The sequence below is a fragment of the Pelodiscus sinensis genome, chromosome 3 (assembly GCF_052426305.1).
Source record: "Pelodiscus sinensis isolate ZL-2025 chromosome 3, ASM5242630v1, whole genome shotgun sequence".
NCBI lineage: Eukaryota > Metazoa > Chordata > Testudines > Trionychidae > Pelodiscus > Pelodiscus sinensis.
Window position 1 is genome coordinate 158,363,097 of NC_143054.1, and position 25,047 is coordinate 158,388,143.

Sequence of the window (25,047 nt, forward strand, 5' to 3'; positions counted from 1 at the left end):
TTAGTGTTTCATCCACATTTCCTATTTGTGACAGCTCAAATGCATATCCCTTTTGATGTCTTATAATAACCCTTTGGAAAGATTTGATTTTTTTTTCCTTCCACATCTCTCGGCAGCTTTTGTGTTATCTTTGTTTGCTGATGAAGACAGACACACCATGATGGTTCATGAAATGAGTATACCAATCTGCTGATGCCACGAACATTGATGGCTTTGACTTCTATTTGTCATCTTTTGACATTTGCAAAGAACGCAGATGAATTCCAGTTCTAGTGACTCATTTTGTCGACATTCAGCACCGAGATCTTTCTCCAGCCCAGGAAATAAAGCACACTTCGTTGGATGGTTTTTCTTGCTTCTTGCCGAGTGTCTTAGTGTTGTGTTGTTTTTTCCATCATTCTCTTATCTGCTTCCCATTGATACAGAATTCATGAACAGCAATGCAAATGTCATTTACCTCTGCACATTCAACAACTTTCAGTTTGAACGCTGTATTAAATGCTATAAACAGTTGGTTTTCTTTTGAGTTCACTATGGTTCATTTCCAATGCTAGTATGAAAATCTTACAAAATCTGTCATTAAGTTATTTTTTATTACTTTATTTAGGAATGTCAACTGCTTTATTACTGTCAAATTGTTATTGTTCTTTGTTTTTTTTCAAAGCAGCCCTGTAGATTGACATGCCTGTGACTATAAAGGCTATTTAAATGTCATTGTAGATTCTATTTTCACATTGGCTTAAGACAGGTGGGCCAGTGGTCGACATGCATGAAGAAGTCAAATTACACAGTAGCAGACTGACACCAGCACCAAAGCACTATCATTCACTGTATTTTTCTGATTGGTTTGTAAGGTCTAGTATTTTTTAAATGGATGGGTCAAATTCAGTGCAGATCTGCATTATCACTACTTTAGCATAGAATCATAGAATACTAGGACAGGAAGGGACCTCAAGAGGTCGAGTCCAGTCCCCTGCCCTCATGGCAGGACCAAATACTGTCTACCATCCCTGATAGACATTTATCTTAGGGTATGTCTACACTACAAAGTTAATTCAAACTAACGGACGTTAGTTCAAATTAACTTTGATAGGCGCTACACAAGCGCTCCGCTAGTTCGAACTGAGCGCTTAGTTCGAACTAGGTAAACCTCATTCTACAAGGACTAAGCCTAGTTCGAACTTACTAGTTCGAATTAAGGGGTGTGTAGCCCCTTAATTCGAACTAGTGGGAGGCTAGCCCTTCCCAGCTTTCCCTGGTGGCCACTCTGGCCAACACCAGGGAAACTCTATTGCCCCCCTCCCGGCCCCGGACCCCTTAAAGGGGCACGGGCAGGCTACGGTGCCCATGCCAGGTGCAAGCCTGCCAGCACCCAGCCAGCAGACCCTGCACCTGGCACGGCTTGAGCCAGCCACCCGATGCCCCCCAGCCCTCCCCCTCTTCCCGGGACCAGGCTGGCAGCTCCCAGGAGCTTGCCCGAGACCGCAAGAGGCGGGCACCCGCCTGGGCTAGTGCAGACATCGTGGACCTCGTCCACGACCTCCGCACTAGGCACAGGAAAGTGGCCGTCTAGGGCAGGAGAGCTGCCAGCCTGGCCACCCAGGAGCAGGTGTGCATGAAAATCAAGGCGGTCCACTGAGACCCCCGACCCTGAGCCCTGAGCTTACAATGGCCGTACTGGGTCAGACCACAGGTCCATCTAGCCCAGTAGCCTGTCTGCCGACAGCGGCCAACCCTAGGGACCGTGGAGGGGATGGACCGAAGACAGTGACCAAGCCATCTGTCTCGTGCCATCCCTCTCCAGCCTTCCACAAACTTCGGGCAGGGACACCACTCCTACCCCCTGGCTAATACCACTCCATGGACCCAACCTCCATGAATTGATCTCACTTCTCTTTAAACTCTGTTCTAGTTGTAGCCTTCACAGCCTCCTGCAGCAAGGAGTTCCACAGGTTGACTCTTTGCTTTGTGAAGAACAACTTTCTGTTACTAGTTTGAAGCCTGCTACCCATTCATTTCATTTGGTGTCCTCTAATCCTTCTATTATGGGAACTAATGAAGAACTTTTCTGTATGCACCCTCTCTACCCCACTCATGCTTTTATAGACCTCTACCATATCCCCCCTCCATCTCCTCTTTTCTAAGCTGAAAAGTCCTAGTCTCTTTAGCCTCTCTTCATATGGGACCTGTTCCAAACCCCTCATCATTGTAGTTGCCTTCCCCTCTCCCACCTCCTTTTCCTAGTCTCCCCCAGTTTTGTTTAATAGAGAGATTCTGTTTTTGAACACAATTGTCCTTTATTTTGTACTTCAGGAAGGGGGGCTAGGGAGGGGTGAGTGGAAGGAGGTGAGGGAGAAATGGGGTACGAGCCCCCGATGTGGAGGACTGGGCTGGCTCTGCGGGCTTCTGGGGGTGGAACCTCTCCTGCAGCCCCCCAATTGCCCCCTCTCCCCAGATGGCAGCGTGCGGCAAGTGCAGCCGGGCTGATGGCCGAGTGCTATGATGTGCCCAGTGTGGGTACTCCGGGCAATCCAAGCCAGGACTGCTTTGCAAGCGGGGCACCCCTGAGAACTGTCTGTCCGGGGTGGGGGTCGGGTCCCTTTAAGCACAGCCCTCGGCTTGCCTGAGACAGCAGCTCCACGCTCTCAGTCCTCATCTGATGCCCTGCCGGCACTGCTTCTGGCCATCCTTAACCCCGGCTAAGGGTCCACTTAATGTGGACATGCTAGTTCGAATTAGCAAAACTCTAATTCGAACTAGTTTTTTAGTCTGGATGCGTTAGTTCGAATTAGCTTAGTTCGAATTAACTAATTTGAACTAAGTTAGTTCGAATTAGCGCTGTAGTGTAGACATACCCTAACTTACTCTTAAATATCTCCAGAGATGGAGATTCCACAACCTCCCTGGGCAATTTATTCCAGTGTTTGACTACCCTGACAGTTAGGAACTTTTTCCTAATGTCCAACCTAAACCTCCCTTGCTGCAGTTTAAGCCCATTGCTTCTTGTTCTATCCTGAGAGGCCAAGATGAACAAGTTTCTTCCCTCCTCCTCTTGACACCCTTTTAGATACCTGAAAACGGCTATCATGTCCCCCCTCAGTCTTCTCTTTTCTAAACTAAACAAACCCAATTCTTTCAGCCTTCCTTCATAGGTCATGTACTCTAGAGGTTTATCATTTTTGTTGCTCTTCTCTGGACCCTCTCCAATTTCTCCATATCTTTCTTGAAATGCGGTGCCCAAAACTGGACACAATACTCCAACTGAGGCCTAACTAGTGCAGAGTAGAGCGGAAGAATGACTTCTCGTGTCTTGCTCACAACACACCTGTTAATGTATCCCAGAATCATGTTTGCTTTTTTTGCAACAGCATCACACTGCTGACTCATATTCAGCTTGTGGTCCACTATAACCCCTAAATCCCTTTCTGCTATACTCCTTTCTAGACAGTCGCTTCCCATTCTGTATGTGTGAAACTGATTCTTCCTTCTTAAGTGGAGCACTTTACATTTGTCTTTATTAAACTTCATCCTCTTTACCTCAGAACATTTCTCCAATTTTCTAGATCATTTTGAATTATGACCCTATCCTCCAGATTAGTTGCAACCCCTCCCAGCTTGGTATAATCTGCAAACTTAATAAGCATACTTTCTATGCCAATATCTAAATTGTTGATGAAGATATTGAAGGGAGCCGGTCCCAAAACAGACCCTTGAGCAACCCCACTTGTTATACCTTTCCAGCAGAAGTGTGAACCATTATAACTACTCTCTGAGTGTGGTTATCCAGCCAGTTATGCACCCACCTTATAGTAGCCCCATCTGAGTTGTATTTGCCTAATTTATTGATAAGAATATCATGCGAGACCGTATGAAACGCCTTACTAAAGTCTAAGTATACAACATCCACTGCTTCTCCCTTATCCGCAAGACTCGTTAACCTATCAAAGAAAGCTATCAGATTGGTTTGACATGATTTATTCTTTACAAATCCATGCTGGCTGTTCCCTATCACCTTGTCACCTTCTAAGTGTTTACAGATGATTTCCTTAATTACTTGCTCCATTATCTTCCCTGGCACAGAAGTTAAACTAACTGGTCTATAGTTTTCTGGGTTGTTCTTATTTCCCTTTTTATAAATGGGCACTTATATTTGCCCTTTTCCAGTCTTCTGGAGTCTCTCCTGTCACCCATGATTTTCCAAAGATGATAGCTAAAGGCTCATTTAAACCAATGTACTCCACTAAACAAAGCCTTTGCAAATTTAAATGGCTGCAGTATTGATGTTAATAAATTAAGTTGTAATCATTATAAGTATGTGATAATGTGACATGATTACACACTGTCATGGAAGGGTATCAACTGTTCAGGAAGAACAGGTGGGGAAGAAGAGGAGGAGTTGCATTGTATGTAAGAGAGCAGTATGATTGCTCAGAGCTCCAATATTTAGATGGAGAATAGACTGTTGAGTGTCTATGGGTTAAGTTTAGAGGTGAAAGCAACAGGGGTGATGATGTGGTTGGTGTCTATTATAGACTGCTGGATCAGGTGAATGAGGTTTTCCTCAGACAACTGAGAGAAGCTTCCGGATCACAGGCTCTGGTTCTCGTGGGGGACTTCAATCACCCTGACATCTGTTGGGAGATCAACACAGCAGTACACAGACAATCTAGGACGTTTTTGGAGAATGTTGGGGATAACTTCTTGGTACAAGTGCTGAAGGAACCGACCAGGGGCCATGCACAGCTTGACCTGCTGCTCACAAACAGGGAGGAACTTATAGGGGAAGTAGAGGTGGGTGACAACCTGGGAAGCAGTGATCATGAGATGGTAGATTTCAGGATCCTGACCAAAGGTAGAAAGGAGAGTAGTAAAATACACAAGCTGGACTTCAGAAGAGCAGACTTTGATTCCTTCAGAGAACTGATGGGCAGGACTCCCTGGGATGTTTACATGAAGGGGAAAGGAGTCCAGGAGAGCTGGCAGTATTTTAAAGAAGCCTTATTAAAGGCACAGGAAGAAACCATCCCAATGCGCAGCAAGAAAAGCAAATATGGTAGGTGATAAGATTGGCTTACCGGGGATATCCTTGGTGAGCTTAAACACAAAAAGGAAGATTACAAGAAGTGGAAACTTGGACGGATGACTAGGGCGGAGTATAATTATATTGCTTGAGAATGCAGGGGAGTTAAAGAAGGCAAAAGCACAATTGGAATTGCAGCTAGCAAGGGATGTGAAGGATAACAAGAATGGTTACTACACGCATGTTAGCAATAAGAGGGTGATCAGAGAAGATGTGGGGCCCTTCCTGGATGAGGGAGGTAACCTAGTGACAGGTGATGTGGGAAAAGCTGAAGTACACAATGCTTTCTTTGCCTCTGTCTTCACAGACAAGGTCAGTTCCCAGACAAATGCACTAGGCAACACAGTATGGGATGGAGGTGGACAGCCCTTGGTGGGGAAAGAACAAGTTAGGAACTATTTAGGAAACCTAAACATACACAATCCATGGGCCCGGATTTAATGCATCCGAGGGTACTGAGGGAGTTGTCAAATGTCATTGCGGAGCCTTTGGCCATTATCTTTGAAGACTCGTGGCAATTGGGAGAGATCCTGGATGATTGGAAGAAGGCAAATGTAGTGCCCATCTTTAAAAAAGGGAAGAAGGACAATCCAGGGAACTACAGACCAGTCAGCCTTACCTCAGTCCCCAGAAAAATCATGGAGGGGGATCTTCAAGGAATCCATTTTGAAGCACTTGGAAGAAGGGTAGTGATCAGGAATAGTCAACATGGATTCACAAAGGGCAAGTCGTGCCTGACCAATCTGATTAGCTTCTATGATGAGGTAACTGGCTCTATAGATATGGGAAAGTCAGTGGATATGGTATACCTTGACTTTAGCAAAGCTTTTGATATGGTCTCCCACAATATTCTTGCCAGCAAGTTAAGGGAATATGGATAGGATAAATGGACTATAAGATGGATGGAAAGCTGGCTAGATTGTTGGGCCCAATGGGCAGGGCTCGATCAATAATGTAATCTGCTCATCCATGGTGAGTAGATTACAACCCGGAAGAGCCAGCACAGAGCAATCTGTGCATGCGCAGTACGATCTGTGCATGCCCAGAGCGTGAAACCGCGCGGTTGGCGAGCGGGGCATTCCGCCACTTGGCGAGCCCTGCCAATGGGTAATGTTCAACGGCTCAATGTCAGGTTGGTGATCGGTATCTAGCGGAGTGCCCCAAGGATCTTTTCTAGGCCCAGTTTTGTTCAACATCTTTATTAATGACCTGGATGAGGCGATGGATTGCACCCTCAGCAAGTTTGCAGATGACACTAAGCTAGGGGGAGAGGTAGATACACTGGAGGGCAGAGAGCGGGTCCAGAGTGAGCTGGACATATTAGAGCATTGAGCCAAAATAAATCTGATGAGGTTCAGCAAGGACACGTGTAGAGTCCTGCATTTGGATGGAAGAATCTCAAGCATTGTTACAGGCTGGGGACTGAATGGCTAAGTAGCAGTTCTTCAGAAAAGGATCTGGGGATTATAGTGGATGACAAGCTGGATATGAGTCAACAATGTGTCCTTGTAGCCAAGAAGGCGAATGGCATATTAGGTTGCATTAGGAGGAGCATTGCCAATAGATCCAGAGAAGTGATTATGCCCCTTTATTTGGCTCTGGTGAGGCCACAACTGGTGTATTGTGTCCAGTTCTGGGCCCCCCACTATAGAAAGGATATGGACACATTGGAGAGGGTCCAGCGGAGGGTGACCAAAATGATTAGGGGTTGGAGTGCATGACCTATGAGGAGAGACTGACAGATTTGGGTTTGTTTAGTCTGCAGAAGAGAAGAGTGAGGGGGTGTGGTGGGGTGCCTAGCCCCGCACACTTTGGCCCTGGGGTCGAGCCTTTAGCCACTGGCCCCGAGGCCTAGTCCTTTTCCAGACCTGGGCCTGGAAGCCTGGTCCTTCACACACAGGCCCTGAGGTCTAGTCCATTATGCACCCAGGCCCTGAGGCCTAGTCTAGGCTCTGGGAGGATGGAGTAGAGGGGCCTGGGCCCTCCCTCTCCACTGGGCCCCAACCCAGGGCCCTATCAGTGGTGGGTGGTTCCCACCACTGGCTCGGTGAGGAGTTCTCTCCAAAACGCACCAAGCCCACCAAGGCTTTTCCTGTCCCCTGCCCTGGGTTGTTTCCTACCCCAGTCCCCTGGCCAACGGTGATCCCACCTTCAGGTGCTGGGCTGGCAGTGGCAATGACGTTGGCTGGCCCGATGTCTGGGGCAGCAGCAACGGAGGTGTCAGTGGCTGGGTGGGCTGCCCACCGTAGTTGGTGTTGCGGTCAAGCTTGGCCTGGGGACAGTAGCGGTGGAGGCAGCTGGTCTGGTGGCTCTCGCTACGGCAACAGGTCCAGCTGGGGCTTCAGAGGCTGGGCAGGAGTTCCTCCCTCCCCGGAGGCCAGCCTTAACTGAGCTGTCTCCCTGGCCTTTATACCTGGCCCACAGTTGGAGCATGCCCCAGACTGCTGCAGGGACAGGGCCTGTCCAGCCCAGCAGGCCAGTTTGCTCCTCCCTAGGCCAGTGCGGGGCTAGACTGTCCCATCACAGGGGAGATTTGATAGCAGAGTTCAACTTCCTGAAGGGAGGTTCCAAAGAGGACGGAGAAAATCTGTTGACATTAGTGACGGATAGTAGAACAAGGAACAATGGTCTCAAGTTACAGTGGGAGAGGTCTAGGTTGGATATTAGGATCAACTATTTCACTAGGAGGATGGTGAAGTACTGGAATGGGTTACCTAGCGAGATGGTGGAATCTCTATCCATAGGGGTTTCTAAGTCTCAGCTTGACAAAACCCTGGCTGGGTTGATGTAGTTGGAATTGGTCCTGCCTTGGGCAGGGGGCTGGACTTGATGACCTGCTGAGGTCTCTTCCAGCTCTGATTCTATGGATAGTGGGTGAAGATAAGGCTGGAGGCATCAAGACACTAGCTACGCCCCTTCTGCCCATGCCCTGCCCCCATGGGAGCCAACCTCCCCCCTTCTGGAGCACCGCAAGGTGGTGGGGTGATGTGAGGCTCGAGGCTCCAGGCTGCCTGGCCTGAAGCCTGGGGAAGGTGGACACTTGGTGGCACCAACACTCTGCCCCCAATGCTACAGTACACATTCTGGAGGCAGAGTATGGCTGCGACCAGGCTGTCAGTTTGTGTATTATACCCACTGCCTCTGCTCTGGACACTGCCAAAGACAAGATCTTTGGTTCTGGAAACATGGAGCATATTCACAGTTTGTGCAGTACACAGGGTTAACACATCTCAAAGAAATCAAGTTACTAAAAGGTATGTAACCCGTCTGTTCTGTAAGTGCCATTCCACTCAATTTGAAAAACCTTGCTGGATCAGGATTTTGTCTGAATTACTTGTCTTTTATGAATTGTAATTGTATTTGTTAGATTTTGTTTTTATTGCTCAGGAATTCTTATAGTAAGTGTATGTAGGCCTCTAGCACCTTTCACTTTTTTTCCCTCTTTCCACCTATTGGTAGAAGTTACAACCACTGTTTGGACTGATTAAGCATATTAAGGGATATAAAACAATTTTGTTTAGCACTTATTCTTTCTTTCCTGTAGCAGGCACTGGAGTCAACCCTGAATCAGATAATAAAGTGGAATTAAGAAGCATATGGTAAGTGTAATGTTAAAAACATATTTATAACACGGTATTCAGAGAATAGCAGCTGATGGTAATGGGGTTAAAATGTTTTTTTTTAAGTTGAAACCTTAATTATAATATACAAATATTTTAAAATATATTATCAGTATTCAGAACATTGATTATTTTCTTTCCTAGTTCTTCATTCTGTGCAGATATCTTTTTAATCCCAAATAGAAGACAGTTTTCTAAAAAATTACAAGGAATTGTGGATGGTCTAGAAAATACTACTGGTATGTATGATTGCTAGTATCACTTCATAAAGCAAATACTGATGAATTAGTAATAGCAGAAAGCACCAAGCAAAAAATGAAATTAGCAAATGCTATGGAGTGGATGGGGGAGAGATACTTAGGGATATGAACAAAGGATAACAGAAGAAAGGAAAAAATAGAAGGCAAAAAGAAAAGGAGACAAATACAAACGAGAGGGAGAGAGGATAACATTAGTGGTGGTCCAACTCCTGCTTTATTTAAAATGTTGATTTGTCATATACGTTTTGTATTGGGATTTTAAGACCAACCACAGCTACAATTCTCTCTCAACCCCATCTGGCATGTCATGGTGTGTCATTGTGTCCACATAGCTAGCTTTTCAGTTAGTTGTGTTTATATATACAGTAAAACTCCAATAGTCCAGTATCCAATTGTCTGGCACTCCCGATAGTCCGGCATCAAAATGGCAAGAGCCTAGTGCAGGGGTGGCCAACCTGAGGCTCCTGATGGAAAAAAATTGCAGCTCCTGATGGAACTGGGATAGAACCCGGAACCGCTCAGGTCTGCCACTCTCACGGCCGGGCTGCTGTGAGCCGCATGCACGCTCATGGCCCGCGATGTTCCACTCATGGGCCCCAGCGCACTGCGTCATACCCTGCATGCACATGCTGGGTTGTGCACAGCGTCCCAGCCTGTACGTGCTAGCAGCTGGCCACTGAGCACAGGCAGCTACTTCAGGACCCAGACATAAGGCTGGGGGGGAGAGATGCCTGGCTCTGGAGAAGGGGAGGCAGATCGGGGGGGGAGTGCGCATGGCTCTGGCTCCGGCTCCGGGACCTGAGCATAAAGTTGTGGGAAGGGGGAATTGGGTTACAGCAGGGAGGAGAGGTGTTTGGCTCTGGGGAAGTTGGAGGGGAGGGGAATTGGGTTGTGTCGGCCCCAGCTCAAAGCCGGCCACTCAATGCATGTGCCCCAGTGCCTGGAGGGAGACGCGTGGCTGTAGCGGCAGCTCTGGGACCCAAGAATTAGACTAGAGTGGGGGAAGGGGATTGGGTTGGGAGTATGCCCCCTTATAGTACCTCCTGATAGTCCGTCATAGTCAATAATCTGGCACCACCTAGGTCCCAAAGGTGCCAGATTATCGGAAATCTACTGTAGTAAGATAAATTGGTCTAGTTAAGATATATTCTAATTAGGACTGGAAGTGCTAATAAATAAGTACAATTATGACATTGTTGGCATCACAGAAACTTGGTGGGATAATACACATGATTGGAGTGTTTGTATAGAAGGGTACAGCTTACTCAGGAAGGATAGACAGGGAAAAAAGGGAGGTGTTGCCTTATATATTAAAAATGAACATACTTGGAGTGAGGTGGAGATGGACATAAGAGACAGAAGTGTTGAGAGTCTCTGGTTAGGCTAAAAGGGATTAAAAATAAGGGTGATGTCATGCTAGGAGTCTACTACAGTCCATCTACCCCGGTGGAAGTGGATGAGGCTTCTTTTACTACTAACAATATCATCCAAACCCCAAGATTTGGTGATGGGGGACTTCAACTATCCAGATATATCTTAGGAAAATAACACAGCGGGGCACAGACTATCCAATAAGTTCTTGGACTGCATTGGAGACAACTTTTTATTTCAGAAGGTTGAAAAAGCTACCGGGGGGAAGCTGTTCTAGATTTGATCCTAACAAATAGGGAGGAACTGGTTGAAAATTTGAAAGTGGAAGGCAGTTTGGGTGAAAGTGATCATGAAATCATAGAGTCCACAATTCTAAGGAAGGGTAAAAGAGAGAACAGCAAAATAGAGACAATGGATTTCAGCAAGGATTTTGGTAAGCTCAGAGAGCTTATAGGTAAGGTCCCATGGGAATCAAGACTGAGGAGGGAAAACAGCTGAGGAGAGTTAGCAGTTTTTCAAAGGGACATTAAGGGCCCCAAAACAAGCTATTCCGCTGTGTCGGAAAGATGGAAAATATGCAAAAGACCACCTTGGCTTAACCATGAGATTTTGCATGATCTAAAAATAAAAAAGGAGTCCTATAAAAAAATAGAAACTAGGACAAATTACAAAGGATGAATATAGGCAAACACAGGAATGCAGGGGCAAGATTAAAAAGGCAAAGGCACAAAATGAGCTCAAACTAGCTATGGGAGTAAAGGGAAACAAAAATACTTTTTACAAATACATTAGAAGCAAGAGGAAGACCAAGGATAGGGTAGGTAGGCCCACTGATCAGTGAGGAGGGAGAAACAGTAACAGGAAACTTGGAAATGGCAGAGATGCTTAATGACTTCTTTGTTTTGGTTTTCACTGAGAAATCTGAAGGAATGCCTAACATAGTGGATGCTAGGGAGTAAAAAAAAGAATAAGTTAAAAATCACCTAGAAAAGTTAGATGCCTGCAAGTCACCAGGGCCTGATGAAATGCATCCTAGAATACTCAAGGAGCTGATAGAGGAGGTATCTTAGCCTCTAGCTATCATCTTTGAAAAATTCAGGGGTGACAGGAGAGATTCCAGAAGACTCGAAAAGGACAAATATAGTGCCCATTTATAAAAAGGGAAGTAACAACAACCCAGGAAACTACAGAGCAGTTAGTTTAACTTCTGTGCCAGGGAAGATAATGGAGCAAGTAATTAAGGAAATCATCTGTAAACACTTGGAAGGTGGCAAGGTGATAGGGAACAGCCAGCATGGATTTGTAAAGAATAAATCAAGTCAAACCAATCTGATAGCTTTCTTTGATAGGATAACGAGTCTTGTGGATAAGGGAGACACGGTGGATGTTGTATACCTAGACTTTAGTAAGGCGTTTGATACGGTCTCACATGATATTCTAATCAATAAACTAGGCAAATACAACTCAGATGGGGCTACTATAAGGTGGGTGCATAACTGGCTGGATAACCATACTCAGGGTATGTCTACACTACAGCGCTAATGCGAACTTTCTTGGATTGAGAACTGGCTAAAAGACAGGAAACAAAGGGTAGGAATAAATGGTAAATTTTCAGATTAGAGAGGGGTAACTAGTGGTGTACCCCAAGGGTCAGTCCTGGGACCAATCCTTTTCAACTTATTCATAAATGATCTGGAGAAAGGGGTAAGCAGTGACGTAGTAAAGTTTGCAGATGATACCAAACTGTTTAGGATAGTCAAGACAGAAGCAGACTGTGAGGGACTCCAAGAAGATCTCACCAAACTGAGTGATTGGGCAACAAAATGGCAAATGAAATTTAATGTGGATAAGTGTAAAGTAATGCACATCGGGGAAAAATAACCCCAACTATACGTACAGTATGATGGGGGCTAATTTGGCTACGACAAATCAGGAAAGAGATCTCGGAGTTATCGTGGACAGTTCTCTGAAAACTTCCACACAGTGTGCAGCGGTGGTCAAAAAGGCAAATAGGATGCTAGGAATTATTAGGAAAGGGATAGAAAATAAGACCCAGAACATCTTACTGCCCCTGTATAAAACTATGGTACGGCCACATCTTGAATACTGTGTACAGATGTGGTCTCCTCACCTCAAAAAAGATATTTTGGCCTTGGAAAGGGTTCAGAAAAGGGCAACTAAAATGATTAGGGGTTTGGAACGGGTCCCATATGAGGAGAGGCTAAAGAGACTGGGACTTTTCAGTTTAGAAAAGAGGAGACTGAGGGGGGATATGATAGAGCTTTATAAAATCATGAGTGGTGTGGAGAGGGCTGATAAAGAAAAGTTATTTATTAGTTCCCATAATAGAAGAACTAGAGGACACCAAATGAAATTAATGGGTATCAGGTTTAAAACTAATAAAAGGAAGTTCTGCTTCACACAGCGTGTTGTCAACCTGTGGAACTCCTTGCCAGAGGAGGCGGTGAAGGCTAGGACTATAATAGAGTTTAAAGAGAAGCTGGATAAATTCATGGAAGTTAGGTCCATAAAAGGCTATTAGCCAGGGGATAAAATGGTGTCCTTGACCTCTGTTTGTCAGAGGCTGGAGAGCGATGGCAGGAGACAAATCGCTTGATCATTGTCTTCGGTCAACCCTCTCTGGGGTACCTGGTGCTGGCCACTGTCGGTAGACAGGATACTGGGCTAGATGGACCTTTGGTCTGACCCAGTACGGCCGTTCTTATGTTCTTATGTTCTTATGAACTAACTTAGTTCAAATTAGTTAATTTGAACTAAGTTAATTCGAACTAAAGCATCCAGACAAAAAACTAGTTCGAATTAGCGTTTTCCTAATTCGAACTAGCTTGTCCACATTGAGTGAACCCTGAACCGGGGTTAAGGATGGCCGGAAGCAGTGCCGGCAGAGCATCAGATGAGGACTTAAAGCGTGGAGTTGCTGCCTCAGGCTAGCAGAGGGCTGTGCTTAAAGAGACCCGACCCCCACCCCGGACAGACAGTTCTCAGGGGTGCCCCGCTTGCAAAGCAGTCCTGGCTTGGATTGCCAGGAGTACCCACACTGTGCACATCACATCACTCTGCCATCAGACCGGCTGTACTTGCCGCAGGCTGCCATCTGGAGAGAGGGGGCAATTGGGGGGCTGCAGGAGAGGTTCCACCCCCAGAAGCCCGCAGAGCCACCACAGTCCTCCCCATCGGGGGCTCGTACCCCATTCCTCCCTCACCTCCTTCCACTTACCCTTCCCTAGCCCCCCTTCCTGATGTACAAAATAAAGGACAATTGTGTTCAAAAATAGAATCTCTCTTTATTGAACAAAACTGGGGGAGACTGGGAAAAGGAGGTGGGAGAGGGGAGGGCAACTACAATGATGAGGGGTTTGGAACAGGTCCCATATGAAGAGAGGCTAAAGAGACTCGGACTTTTCAGTTTAAAAAAGAGGGGACTGAGGGGGGATCTGATAGAGGTCTATAAAAGCACGAGTGGGGTGGAGAGGGTGCATTCAGAAAAGTTCTTCATTAGTTCCCATAATAGAAGGACTAGAGGACACCAAAGGAAAGGAATGGGTAGCAGGCTTCAAACTAGTAACAGAAAGTTGTTCTTCACAAAGCAAAGAGTCAACCTGTGGAACTCCTTGCTGCAGGAGGCTGTGAAGGCTACAACTAGGACAGAGTTTAAAGAGAAGTGAGATCAATTCATGGAGGTTGGGTCCATGGAGTGATATTAGCCAGGGGGTCCCTGCCTGAAGTTTGTGGAAGGCTGGAGAGGGATGGCACGAGACAAATGGCTTGGTCACTGTCTTCGGTCCATCCCCTCCAGGGTCCCTAGTGTTGGCCACTGTCAGCAGACAGGCTACTGGGCTAGATGGACCTTTGGTCTGACCCAGTACGGCCATTGTAAGCTCAGGGCTCAAGGTCGGGGGTCTCAGTGGACCACCTTGATTTTCATGCACACCTGCTCCTGGGTGGCCAAGCTGGCAGCTCTCCTGCCGTAGACAGCCACTTTCCTGTGCCTAGTGCGGAGGTCGTAGACGAGGTCCACGATGTCCGCACTAGACCAGGCGGGTGCCCGCCTCTTGCGGTCCCGGGCAAACAGGATGAAGTTTAATAAAGACAAATGTAAAGTGCTCCACTTAGGAAGGAAGGATCAGTTTCACACATACAAAATGGGAAGCAACTGTCTAGAAAGGAGTACAGCAGAAAGGGATCTAGGGGTTATAGTGGACCACAAGCTGAATATGAGTCAGCAGTGTGATGCTGTTGCAAAAAAAGCAAACATGATTCTGGGATACATTAACAGGTGTGTTGTGAGCAAGACACGAGAAGTCATTCTTCCACTCTACTCTGCGCTAGTTAGGCCTCAGTTGGAGTATTGTGTCCAGTTTTGGGCACCGCATTTCAAGAAAGATATGGAGAAATTGGAGAGGGTCCAGAGAAGAACAACAAAAATGATTAAAGGTCTAGAGTACATGACCTATGAAGGAAGGCTGAAAGAATTGGGTTTGTTTAGTTTAGAAAAGAGAAGACTGAGGGGGGACATGATAGCGGTTTTCAGGTATCTAAAAGGGTGTCAAGAGGAGGAGGGAGAAAACTTGTTCATCTTGGCCTCTGAGGATAGAACAAGAAGCAATGGACTTAAACTGCAGCAAGGGAGGTTTAAGTTGGACATTAGGAAAAAGTTCCTAACTGTCAGGGTAGTCAAACACTGGAATAAATTGCCCAGGGAGGTTGTGGAATCTCCATCTGTGGAGATATTTAAGAGTAAGGGTATGTCTACACTACCCTCCTAGTTCGAACTAGGAGGGTAATGTAGGCATACCGCACTTGCAAATGAAGCCCGGGATTTGAATTTCCCGGGCTTCATTTGCATAAGTGGGGAGCTGCCATTTTTAAATCCCCGCTGCTTCGAACCCCGTGTAGCGCGGCTACACGGGGCTCGAACTAGGTAGTTTGGACTAGGATTCCTATTCCGAACTACCGGTACACCTTGTTCCACGAGGTGTACCGGTAGTTCAGAATAGGGAACCTAGTCCAAACTACCTAGTTCGAGCCCCGTGTAGCCGCGCTACACGGGGTTCGAAGCAGCGGAGATTTAAAAATGGCGGCTCCCCGCTTATGCAAATGAAGCCCTGGAAATTCAAATCCCGGGCTTCATTTGCAAGTGCGGTATGCCTACATTACCCCGCTAGTTCGAACTAGCGGGGTAGTGTAGACATACCCTAGGTTAGATAAATGTCTATCAGGGATGGTCTAGACAGTATTTGGTCCTGCCATGAGGGCAGGGGACTGGACTCAACCTCTTGAGGTCCCTTCCAGTCCTAGTATTCTATGATTTTAGGGCTTGCTATACATTTTCTAGGAGAAAAATCTTTAAGGAGCCAATTATGAAGAAGATTTTCCCTAAGACTCTCACCTGTGTGTTTTCAGTTCTCTCCCTTATTCTTATAGATTTCTTCTACTGGGATTGTCCCTAAACAGGTTTATTCAATACCTAACTAGGATGAAAATCCACATTACCACTCTCAAATGCTCTGATACCAGCCTCTTTTGTCCTCCCTCTTTTGCACATAAGCACATCACAATAGCCTTTTTGGAACATGTGGGACCCTTATGGTGATAGATACATGAAGGTGCCCAAGCATTCCAATGAGAAGACTTCTGGAAGACAACTAGAGTTGTCATAGTCTCCTCCTCTCCACTCTCTTCAGAATGGAGACATATAAGGCTGTGTCTACACTGGGCCACTTATAAGCTGCGAGCTGTCTACACACTGGCCGCTTGCTTTTCCAGAAAAGCAATGACGATCTACTGTACGAAATCGGCCGCTTTTCCGGAAAAGCTATGCTGCTCCTGCTCGGGCAAAAGTCCTTTTTCTGGAAAAGCTTTTCCGGAAAAGGGCCAGTATAGACAGCTTTTCCGGAAAAGTAGAAGAAACGGAAAAAAGCGGTTTGGACGGCTGGAGACCCCGTAGGAGCCCTGTACTTCCTGGTAACTCAAGCTCTTAAAGAGCTCGCAGGCTGCTGGGCGCCTGTGGCAGGAGCGTGCTGCAGACCCTGCAGCCTGAGCTCTGCCACATGCCCCTGTACTGCCCAGCCACCCATCTCCCCGCGCCATGGCAGCTCCAGCCGGTGAGCCCCCTGCACTCCCAGCAGAGGTGGCCCCCAGGGGCCGCAAACGGTGGGCCCCATCCTGGACCCCCAGGGAGCTGGAGACCCTCCTGGACCTCTGGCAGGAGGAGGAGGGTCTCCTCGACCTAAGGTCCCGGCGCCGCAATGTGGACTTTTACACACGGCTGGCCGAGAATGTGGGCCAGCAGGGACACCCCGCCTGGAATTGTGAGCAGGTCCGGGCGAAGGTTAAAGAACTGAGGCTGGGGTACGTACGGGCCAGTGAGGGCACGGGGGCAGGACCAGATGCCTGCCCCTACTATGACGCTTCAATGCCTTTCTGGGCCAGCCAGCTCCGCAAGTGCCAGTGGACACCTGCCAGCGGCCCCCCGTCGTCCGACCCACCGAGGTGGGGGAGGGAGAGGACAGAGGCAGCGCATCTGCTAGAGAGGAGGCCAGTGTTGCCACCACCCAGCAGGCCCCCTCCAGCGGCTCCTCTGAGGCCGAGGCCAAGGAAGAAGCCACTGGTGAGTCTTTGCAGTTTGCACTACCGGAGGGCGGGGGGAGGAGCGGGAGAGCATGTCACTCAGGCCACGTGAGCTACATGCTGCGTAGCATTAGGCAGCAAGCAGCACGTGCAACCATGTGCAGCCTGGTGACCGAGCAGCACGTGGCCGCAGCAGGCAGCTGCAGGGCATTCCTGGGACCGTGCTGCTCTCACACATTCAGCGGGACTAGGGGGAAGGGTGGATGCCGGCTAGAACCAGCCAGGGCCCCAGGGACTCCACCCAGAGCCCGCACCTCCGCCAAGGCTGCAGCACAGAGAACGGCACACTGTCCCATGCCTGGCTGTGAGGCACAGCCAGCTGCTCTTGGGTTCGCTGCAGCGTCTTGGTCCTGTGACTGTGGCCCCCACCGAGCCCCTCGCCTGCTCCCAGTGCCTTGGCTGGTTCCCCAAGGGAAGTCCCCACTGTGGCCACACATGTCCCTGGGCTACCGGGCTTGCGGGAGGGATAGCGGGAGGGAGAAGGGCCCCTGAGTTTTGCTGCAAGGATGGGACACCCCTCCACCCAGTCACTCTTCTGGTTCCGTTCAGGAGATATCCCACACGAGGGGATCTGAGAACCCAGACCGCCTCTGCCAGATGTGCTCCCAGGCACTGTGTGGGGATGCATCTCACTCCCTGTCAAACACCAGTGATTAGCCCAAAGCTTTTCACAGTCTCCACCGGCAGGGAGTTCCACAGGTGAACACAGCACAAGCACCCTCCCGCCCTCCATGGGGCCAGGATACAGAGTGGTGCTTACAATACTGGAGGGAGGACCCTACTTCAGGGGCAGTCCTCCTTGCACATACAACATGGGGGCAGGAGGGGAACAGAGTGGGCCCAAGCCACACAACTGTGGAGTCACCTGGGCTCAGGGCATGAGGTGTGGGGACAGTGGACAGCCTGCCTGACTGACCCATCCTTTCTTCTCTTTCCTGCAGCGGGATCGAGCACCAGACCCTCCACTCCGGCAGCAGCGGCACCCCCAGCTGGCCAACCCCGGAGGCGCAGGCTGCGACAGAGGAACCAGCTTCTTCGCCGCCATGTCATCGCTGTGGAGGCAATCCAGGCCTCCATTGGCGAGCGGGTGCAGGCGGACCTGCAGTGGCGGCAGGGGGGCTGGGTTGCCTTCCTGACAGAGTGCCGAGGGATGCGCAACTCCATGGACATCCTTATGGTACATTTAGTGCACGCCATCCATTATGGCATGGCCGTACCCCATGCCCCCGCCATCCCTCCTGTAGCACAGCCCATGCCCCCTCCTGCCCCTGCCCACCTCCCCATGCAGCCTGCCCCGATGCGGGCTGCTCCGCATGTGCAGGTCTGCCCCCAAAGGAGCGCTCGCAGGAGTCACCTGTCCCAGTAGCTGCCCCCCCTCCCCGTCCCAGTTGACGGTCCCCACCCCTCCCCCTTGTAAATAAAAAGTTCTATTTTTCAGTTGATTCTTGTGTTGGTTATTGTGTTACTCTAGTAACTGTAAGAAATGATGGGAGATGCCAATTAAATTTAAAAGGGTTACAAACTGTGGACAACAAATTATTTAATCTATCACGGGGGGGGAGGGGCTTTAAGTGGTCATTGGTTTGTGGCGCATAAAGAGACTGAGACTTTTCAGTAAAATTTAAACCACAAACTATATTAACATAGCTAACAAACAAGCAAGAATGGTTAAAAGATGCACACTATGTTTCATAATCTTTAGTCTAGGCACAGTGAGGACAATTGGGTAGTGTTGCTGGCAACCTCAATCCTTTGGTCCTTCCGGGCCTCAGGAGAGGAACAGCCAGGAGATCCCTTGAAGATGACTGGAATCAGGTATGCTGACTTGAGCCTTCCGCACGAACCCCGAATCCTCTTCCCTGTTCTTCGGGCCTCTCTGATGTGCACCGCATCCTGGCGCGCCTGGCGGACGGCACCTGTGTCGGGCTGTTCGAATGTCTGTGCCTCAGCTGCCATCCATGCAGGGAGGAAGGCCTCCCCACTGCACTCCACAGTGTTGTGGAGCACGCAGCACGCGGCCAGTACCTCCGTTGCATTCTGCTCACCCATCTCGAGCAAACAACGGAAGCGGGCTTTTAAACGTCCAAAGGCGAGCACCACTGGGTTTCGGGCCCGGTTGAGGCGGTCGTTGAACCGGGCCCGGTTCTGGTCCGGCTGCCCCGTGTAGGGCCGCATTAGCGAGGCCATCAGGGGGTAGGCCGCGTCTCCGATGACGCAGATGGGCATAGGCACATCCCCGACAGTCAAGTCCCGCCAGGGGAAGTAGGTGCCCACCTCCAACCTGCGAAAGAGTCCAGAGGATGCGGGCGTCGTGTGCCCGGCCGGACCAGCCCCCGTAGTTGTCCAGGAAGCAGCCCCAGTGGTCCACGAGGGCCTGCAGAACAATGGAGCAGTACCCCTGCCGGTTCATGAAATGGGCTGCTCGATGCTCCGGGGCCCGGATGGGGATGTGGGTGGCGTCCAGGGCTCCCCCGCAGTTGGGGAACCCGAGGGCAGCGAAGCCGGCCATGGTATCATCCACGTCGTGCAGGCTGTTGACTCTCGGGAGCAGGACGTCGTTGATGGCCTGGACGACCTGCAGAAGGGTGCAGAGAAACACAAGGGAACACATCACATACGGCAGGGGTGAGTGTGCGCTCCCTTGGGCCCCCCCCCTTGATTCCCTCTCTCTTGGGCCCCCCCCCCTTGATTCCCTCTGTCCACACACACACACACACGGGCCCCCCCTTGCCCCACGGCCCCCCCTCCACCACCGGGCCTGTGCAAGGGAGGGACGGCCCCTGGGCGACCCAGCCTGGAGTCTTGGCTGTCCCTGGGCCTGGAGTGCAGCACCCTCCCCCCATCCCACTCCCCCTAGGACTTACCTCCATGACGATCACACCGACGGTTGATCTTCCCACCCCGAATTGCTGTGCCACCGAGCAGTAGCTGTCTGGTGTGGCCAGCTTCCACAGTGCAATGGAGACCCTCTTCTTGATGGGGATGGGTGCCTGCAGCCGGGTGGTGGCTCTCTGCAGCGCGGGGGTGAGCCAGGTGCACAGCTGCAGGAAGGTCCGCTTTCTCATCCGGAAATTCCGGATCCATTGCTGGTCGTCCCATAGTCTGAGGACCACCCGGTCCCACCAGTCGGTGCTGGTATTCAAACTCCAGACTGGCCTCTCCACAGTGGGGTGCTGATGCCACACGACCGCCAGGGCCTCCCTGGTGAGGGAGTCCAATGCGATCTCTGCCTCCTGGTCCATGAGCAGCAGGGCACCGGCCTGCAGCACGAGCTGCAGGCACTTGTACAGCTGCAATAGGGGCCCGAGCAGGCACATGGCCACCCACGGGTCCGTGGCAGACAGGGCAGGGCAGAAAAAACAAACTGCAGGGAAAAGCAGTTGGGGGCCAACGGGTGGTGTCCCCAAAAGGCAGAGGGCAACCACCAAACCTGCTAAGGATGTCAGTCCTTGGCAGAGGTCCCAAGGCACGGGAGCAGGAGACCAATGTCTGTCCGGTGAGACCCCTTTAAGCACATGTCTGAACGGAGCTCCGGCCCCGCCCCCTTTGCCCTCTTCAAAATGGTTCCGGGCTTCTGCTTTTCTGGAAAAGCGCACCGCCAATGTAGACGCGCTTTTCTGGAAAAGTGCATCATTATAACGGTAACTCCAGGACCAATGTAGACGCTTTTTTTCCGGAAATATTTATAATGGAAAACTGTTCCATTTGAAGCATTTCCGGAAAAAGGTGCCAGTGTAGACACAGCCATAATGTCAGGAAGTGCAATAGCTAAAGGAAGAATCCTCTCTTTCTGGAAGCATCACAGTGTCCTTGCATGATGAGGCTATCATGCCTTCACCTCCATCTTGTGTGGATGTTTTGAAACTATTTCAAGAACCAAGGAGAATAATTGCTTATGCTTTACAATTCAAATTACTTGGTATAGTTCAGTCATCTTTCAGTAGGTGACATTTCTAATCAACATATCTTTATCTGTGCCAGCAAAAACTGTTTGGCTGTGTCAGCCACCATTCCAGCTACAAGAAATTATATTTATATATCAAGGACTCAGAGTTCCAATTTTCTGTTCCTGTTTATTAGTGGATACTGTTGATGAAAGGAAAAGCATGGCGGTAGATCACCCTTGCCTGACAGGGACCAAAAAATATTTGAATTTATTTTGAAGAAAAAAATTAAGACTGCCACCCTTCAGTTTAGCTAAAGTAATTGTGCTTTGCCGTCAATGCTCAAATTCAAGTAAATATAACACGTTTTCATAAGTTTGCCATACTATCAGAAAACTCAGTTCCAGTTATTGATAGCTGGAGGTCAGACAATATCCGAAGGTGGTTAAACTGTAGCTGAAGGTCATTTCAGACTGCTTTTAGTGTCACTGGCAACACACACAATGGCTACGGATGGCATGGCTACTGGGGTCTGGAATTCTCAAAGAGGCCCAGAGCACAGTGAAAAAATTCAGAAGTGACCTTCCTTTTTGCAGGAGTAGAACGGTGCTCATGTGGGAAACAGCAATTTTGCTCAGAAGGTTAAGTGCTGCTAACTACTTCTCATTTCAGATCTAATAAGTCATCCTTCTTTGCCTACCCCTTCAGTCAGAACTCCTATTTTTCTTTTCTGGAGAGTTGATTTTTGAACTGGCAACCTTTAGCTATGCAATCTTCTTGAGTTATCTCTGCCCTATCCCCATACACAGGTGAAAGGACACCCCATTTAATATATTTTGAGAAGTGGATTTTCATAGAAATAAGGCCTCTCAAATTACATTATAGAGAAGTCTACTCAGGGCACTTTCTAATCTCCCCAGAAGGAGAGGTAGAGACCCATTCTAGATCTAAGAAGATTAAACACCTTTATCCAGTATTCAAGATGGTTATATGGGTTTTATTATTCCATCAGAGCTAGGAGACTGGTTTGCAGCCCACTACCTTGAAGATGCATATTTTCATACAGCTATGGATATGGCTCACAAAAATCTGCAATGATTCACAATAGATAAAGATCATTACAAGCACAGTGTGTTCCCATTGGGACTTTGTTTACTCTGCAGTGCCACCACTGTAGTACTTAATGAAGACACTATCTACACTGAAGGAAGGACTTCCTCCATCAGCATAGTTCCACCTTCCTGAGAAGCAATAATTATGTTGACAAGAGAAGCCCTCTTGTCAACTTGCACGGTTTACAGAAGGTGTTAGTTTAGTATATTGTGAGTACATTGCTTAGGGATGTGGATTTTCTACACCTCTGAGTGACAATTATACTGACAATTTCCTAGCCTTGACCAAGACTATGTAGTTGCAGCCTGTGTGTGGCAGCAAGGAACCATGATTTTTCTGGTTTCTGGAAGTTTGGCTCCTCAATTTTTGCCCTCCCAGTGAAGTTCTAAAGTTAATGGACTAAAGCAGTTTTGTTTCAGGAGTTGGAGATCTGAAGTTAAATGCAAAAAAGTCTGCATCTCCTCAATCCAAAGCATAGAATTTATAGTTGTAATGCTTGATTCAACCATAGCAAGAATATAACTTAGATTCAGAATTTCATTTTTAGTTTCCAGATCATGCCACAAACGCCAGTAGGATATTGTCTGACTTTTAGGGGTGTGTATGTGTGTGATGTCATGCCAAACTACATCTCCACTGTTTTCAGGGCTGTCTGTGGAGTTTATATCCCCAACAAACATTGGATGCATATACCGGTTTCAATTCTACAATCAGTACTGTTATCATTTGGTACAAGCACCTCAACACAGGTTGTATGGGGATGACCTTTACTTCACCTATTATGTCAAATTACATTTTACTCATCTCTGATTGCATGAGGAACATATCTGGATGAACATGTGATGATGTAGAACAGATGGCATTTAAAAAAAAAATCTACCCAACATGTCAATATTTTGGTACTGAGAGCAGTAAGAAATGCATGCTTACATGTCCTACCATTATCATGAGGTTCATAAGAATGACTGACAACAAAGCCAGGGTGTGTACATAAAGTTAACAAGCAAATTCTCAATCATTTTGCTTATGAAAAGAGGTGATATCTTTGCAGAGCTGATGCATGAAACATCACCAGCATAACCAAGGTGTATTTACCAGGTCTACCGAATACATCGCTAGACAAATTAATCACACATTTCTCAGCAAACTGCAAATGGGAGTGTAACAGGGTCCACCCTTCATGCAAGTGCCCTTTTGTGGCATAGAGGATTCTTACAGTCTCTACTTGCCTGTCTGTAGGCAAAGAAATATCTATTAAGTGGCTGGAGATCAGGCCTCTTCTTTTACCTCCCGAGGTGCAGTTTGCAGTGGGTGTGGTGGTGGTGGGGGGGGGGAATGAGAAACCCAAGCCCACCCACTCCTCTGGGTCCTGGGCCAGGGACCCTATATTAGCTGTTGCCTGTTGAGTTTCAAGTGATAAGTTGCTGTCACATCTCTGGGCCACTTCCCAGGGATGCTGTTCCATCCAGCCCTTCTCTAGGGCCTTGTGGTTGAGTTCCCCTTCTCCGGGTTCTGCAGGGTTGTCTGGCATCTTGGCTAGCCTTCAGCTGCAGGACCTGGCTCCAACCAGGTACAATGCCCACCTCCCACTCAGAGCTGTCCAGAGTGTTGCTGTTCCCCAGTCAGCCCTGAGGTCTGCCTGGGTCAAGCTCCAGGAATGAACTGACAGGCCCTGGCCTAGCAGCTCCTTTTATATCAGCTTGCTGCACCCTGATTGGCTGCAGTGGAGGCTGCCACTCTGTTCTGCTCAGAGGACCTCTTTACTGCTCCCGTTGCTGGCCAGGGTGCTGACATTACATATCATTACATATGCATTAACAGTTTTGCATTCCTAACACAGATGGATGGATGTGTTCCTGTATACCTGTTGTTCAAGGAAGGTGGGGGGATACACTTACCTCTATATTTGTTGAAATAGCTATTATATTTATATTTGCATAGATTTAATGTTATAGCATGTTTAGATATCAAAGGCCAAATCCATCCCTGTTATCAAAGGCAGCCACTTCTGTTAACTTCAGAAGAGTTGCTGCTGCTTATACCAGTTGTGAATTTGGTTTTATTGTGTAGCTTTTTATTTATCATGACATCAAAAATTAGTAAACATATATGTGCAGTTATGCTTGCCATGTTAATAGCACTTGTTCCTACCACTAACACATACTAGCTTTTGGGGACAGTGGTCATATGAGTCATATATGTGTATGTACACAAATCTTCAACTACAGGGGGTTAAAACTGGGGTCATAGTAAATACATTTTAGCCTCAGTTACACTGGAACAAATGCAGTGGCTTCAGGATTTGGCCCCCTTGAGTTTAGACAGTAACATTTTCTATCATTAGAATATCTTAATAGCTTTTAAAATACTTTGCATTGCTGTTGTGTGATTAATTAAATTCTGCAATATATTTTCCTCGTGTTCTGTTGTTTCACCTCCTGTGCATAATATGTGGTGCACCAAATCAATATTTTTCTCATTTCTAAGTGACAAATAGATCTTTGGAGGCTTAGAACTCTTCATATGTAAGTATAGCGTGTTAATAGAAAAAAAGATGCTAGCACTCCAAGTTTTTGTATGTGAAATGTGACAAATTGCAGTGAAATAATGATAAATTATAAAATAAATAGAAAAAGGAAACTGTAGACATTTTCATTTTTAATTCAATATATTCTGTTCATTGCGGTGATTTCTACATTATGTATCATTGTGGTAGATTGTATGGGGAAGTACAATATTAGTGTGATATTTGGAGAGTAGATAATATGCATGCTGTTTATGATCGTTGTTTATGTGTTGTAAATTTGAGTTCTGAGATTTGTCTCAAAAATAACTTTTTGAATTATCTTTTTAGCTCAGGTTATTCCATTTTGTCGTGATACTCATCTGTCAATCTTCATCACTCAGTCTTTACATAAAATAATGCAGTCACCTAAACATTGTACTGAATTGTGGGAAAAAGATTATCTACCACCATGGCCCAACTGGGAGCTACTTCTAGGAACAGATTCATGCTATCAAAACAAAGTATGTGATGCAATTTTTTTTTAATTATCTAAATAACATAG

The 25,047-nt window shown here is 47.7% G+C and overlaps 1 protein-coding gene across 1 annotated transcript in view; it reads left to right on the forward strand.

Annotated features, from left to right (window-relative positions):
• DNAH14 (dynein axonemal heavy chain 14) overlaps window positions 1–25,047 on the forward strand; it is a 605,515-nt gene that overhangs the window by 145,956 nt on the left and 434,512 nt on the right. Inside the window, exons 15-17 of the mRNA XM_075925276.2 lie at window positions 8,625–8,679; window positions 8,845–8,939; window positions 24,834–25,006. Coding sequence (XP_075781391.2) covers window positions 8,625–8,679; window positions 8,845–8,939; window positions 24,834–25,006 — 323 coding nt within the window. The remainder of the gene's footprint in view (window positions 1–8,624; window positions 8,680–8,844; window positions 8,940–24,833; window positions 25,007–25,047) is intronic.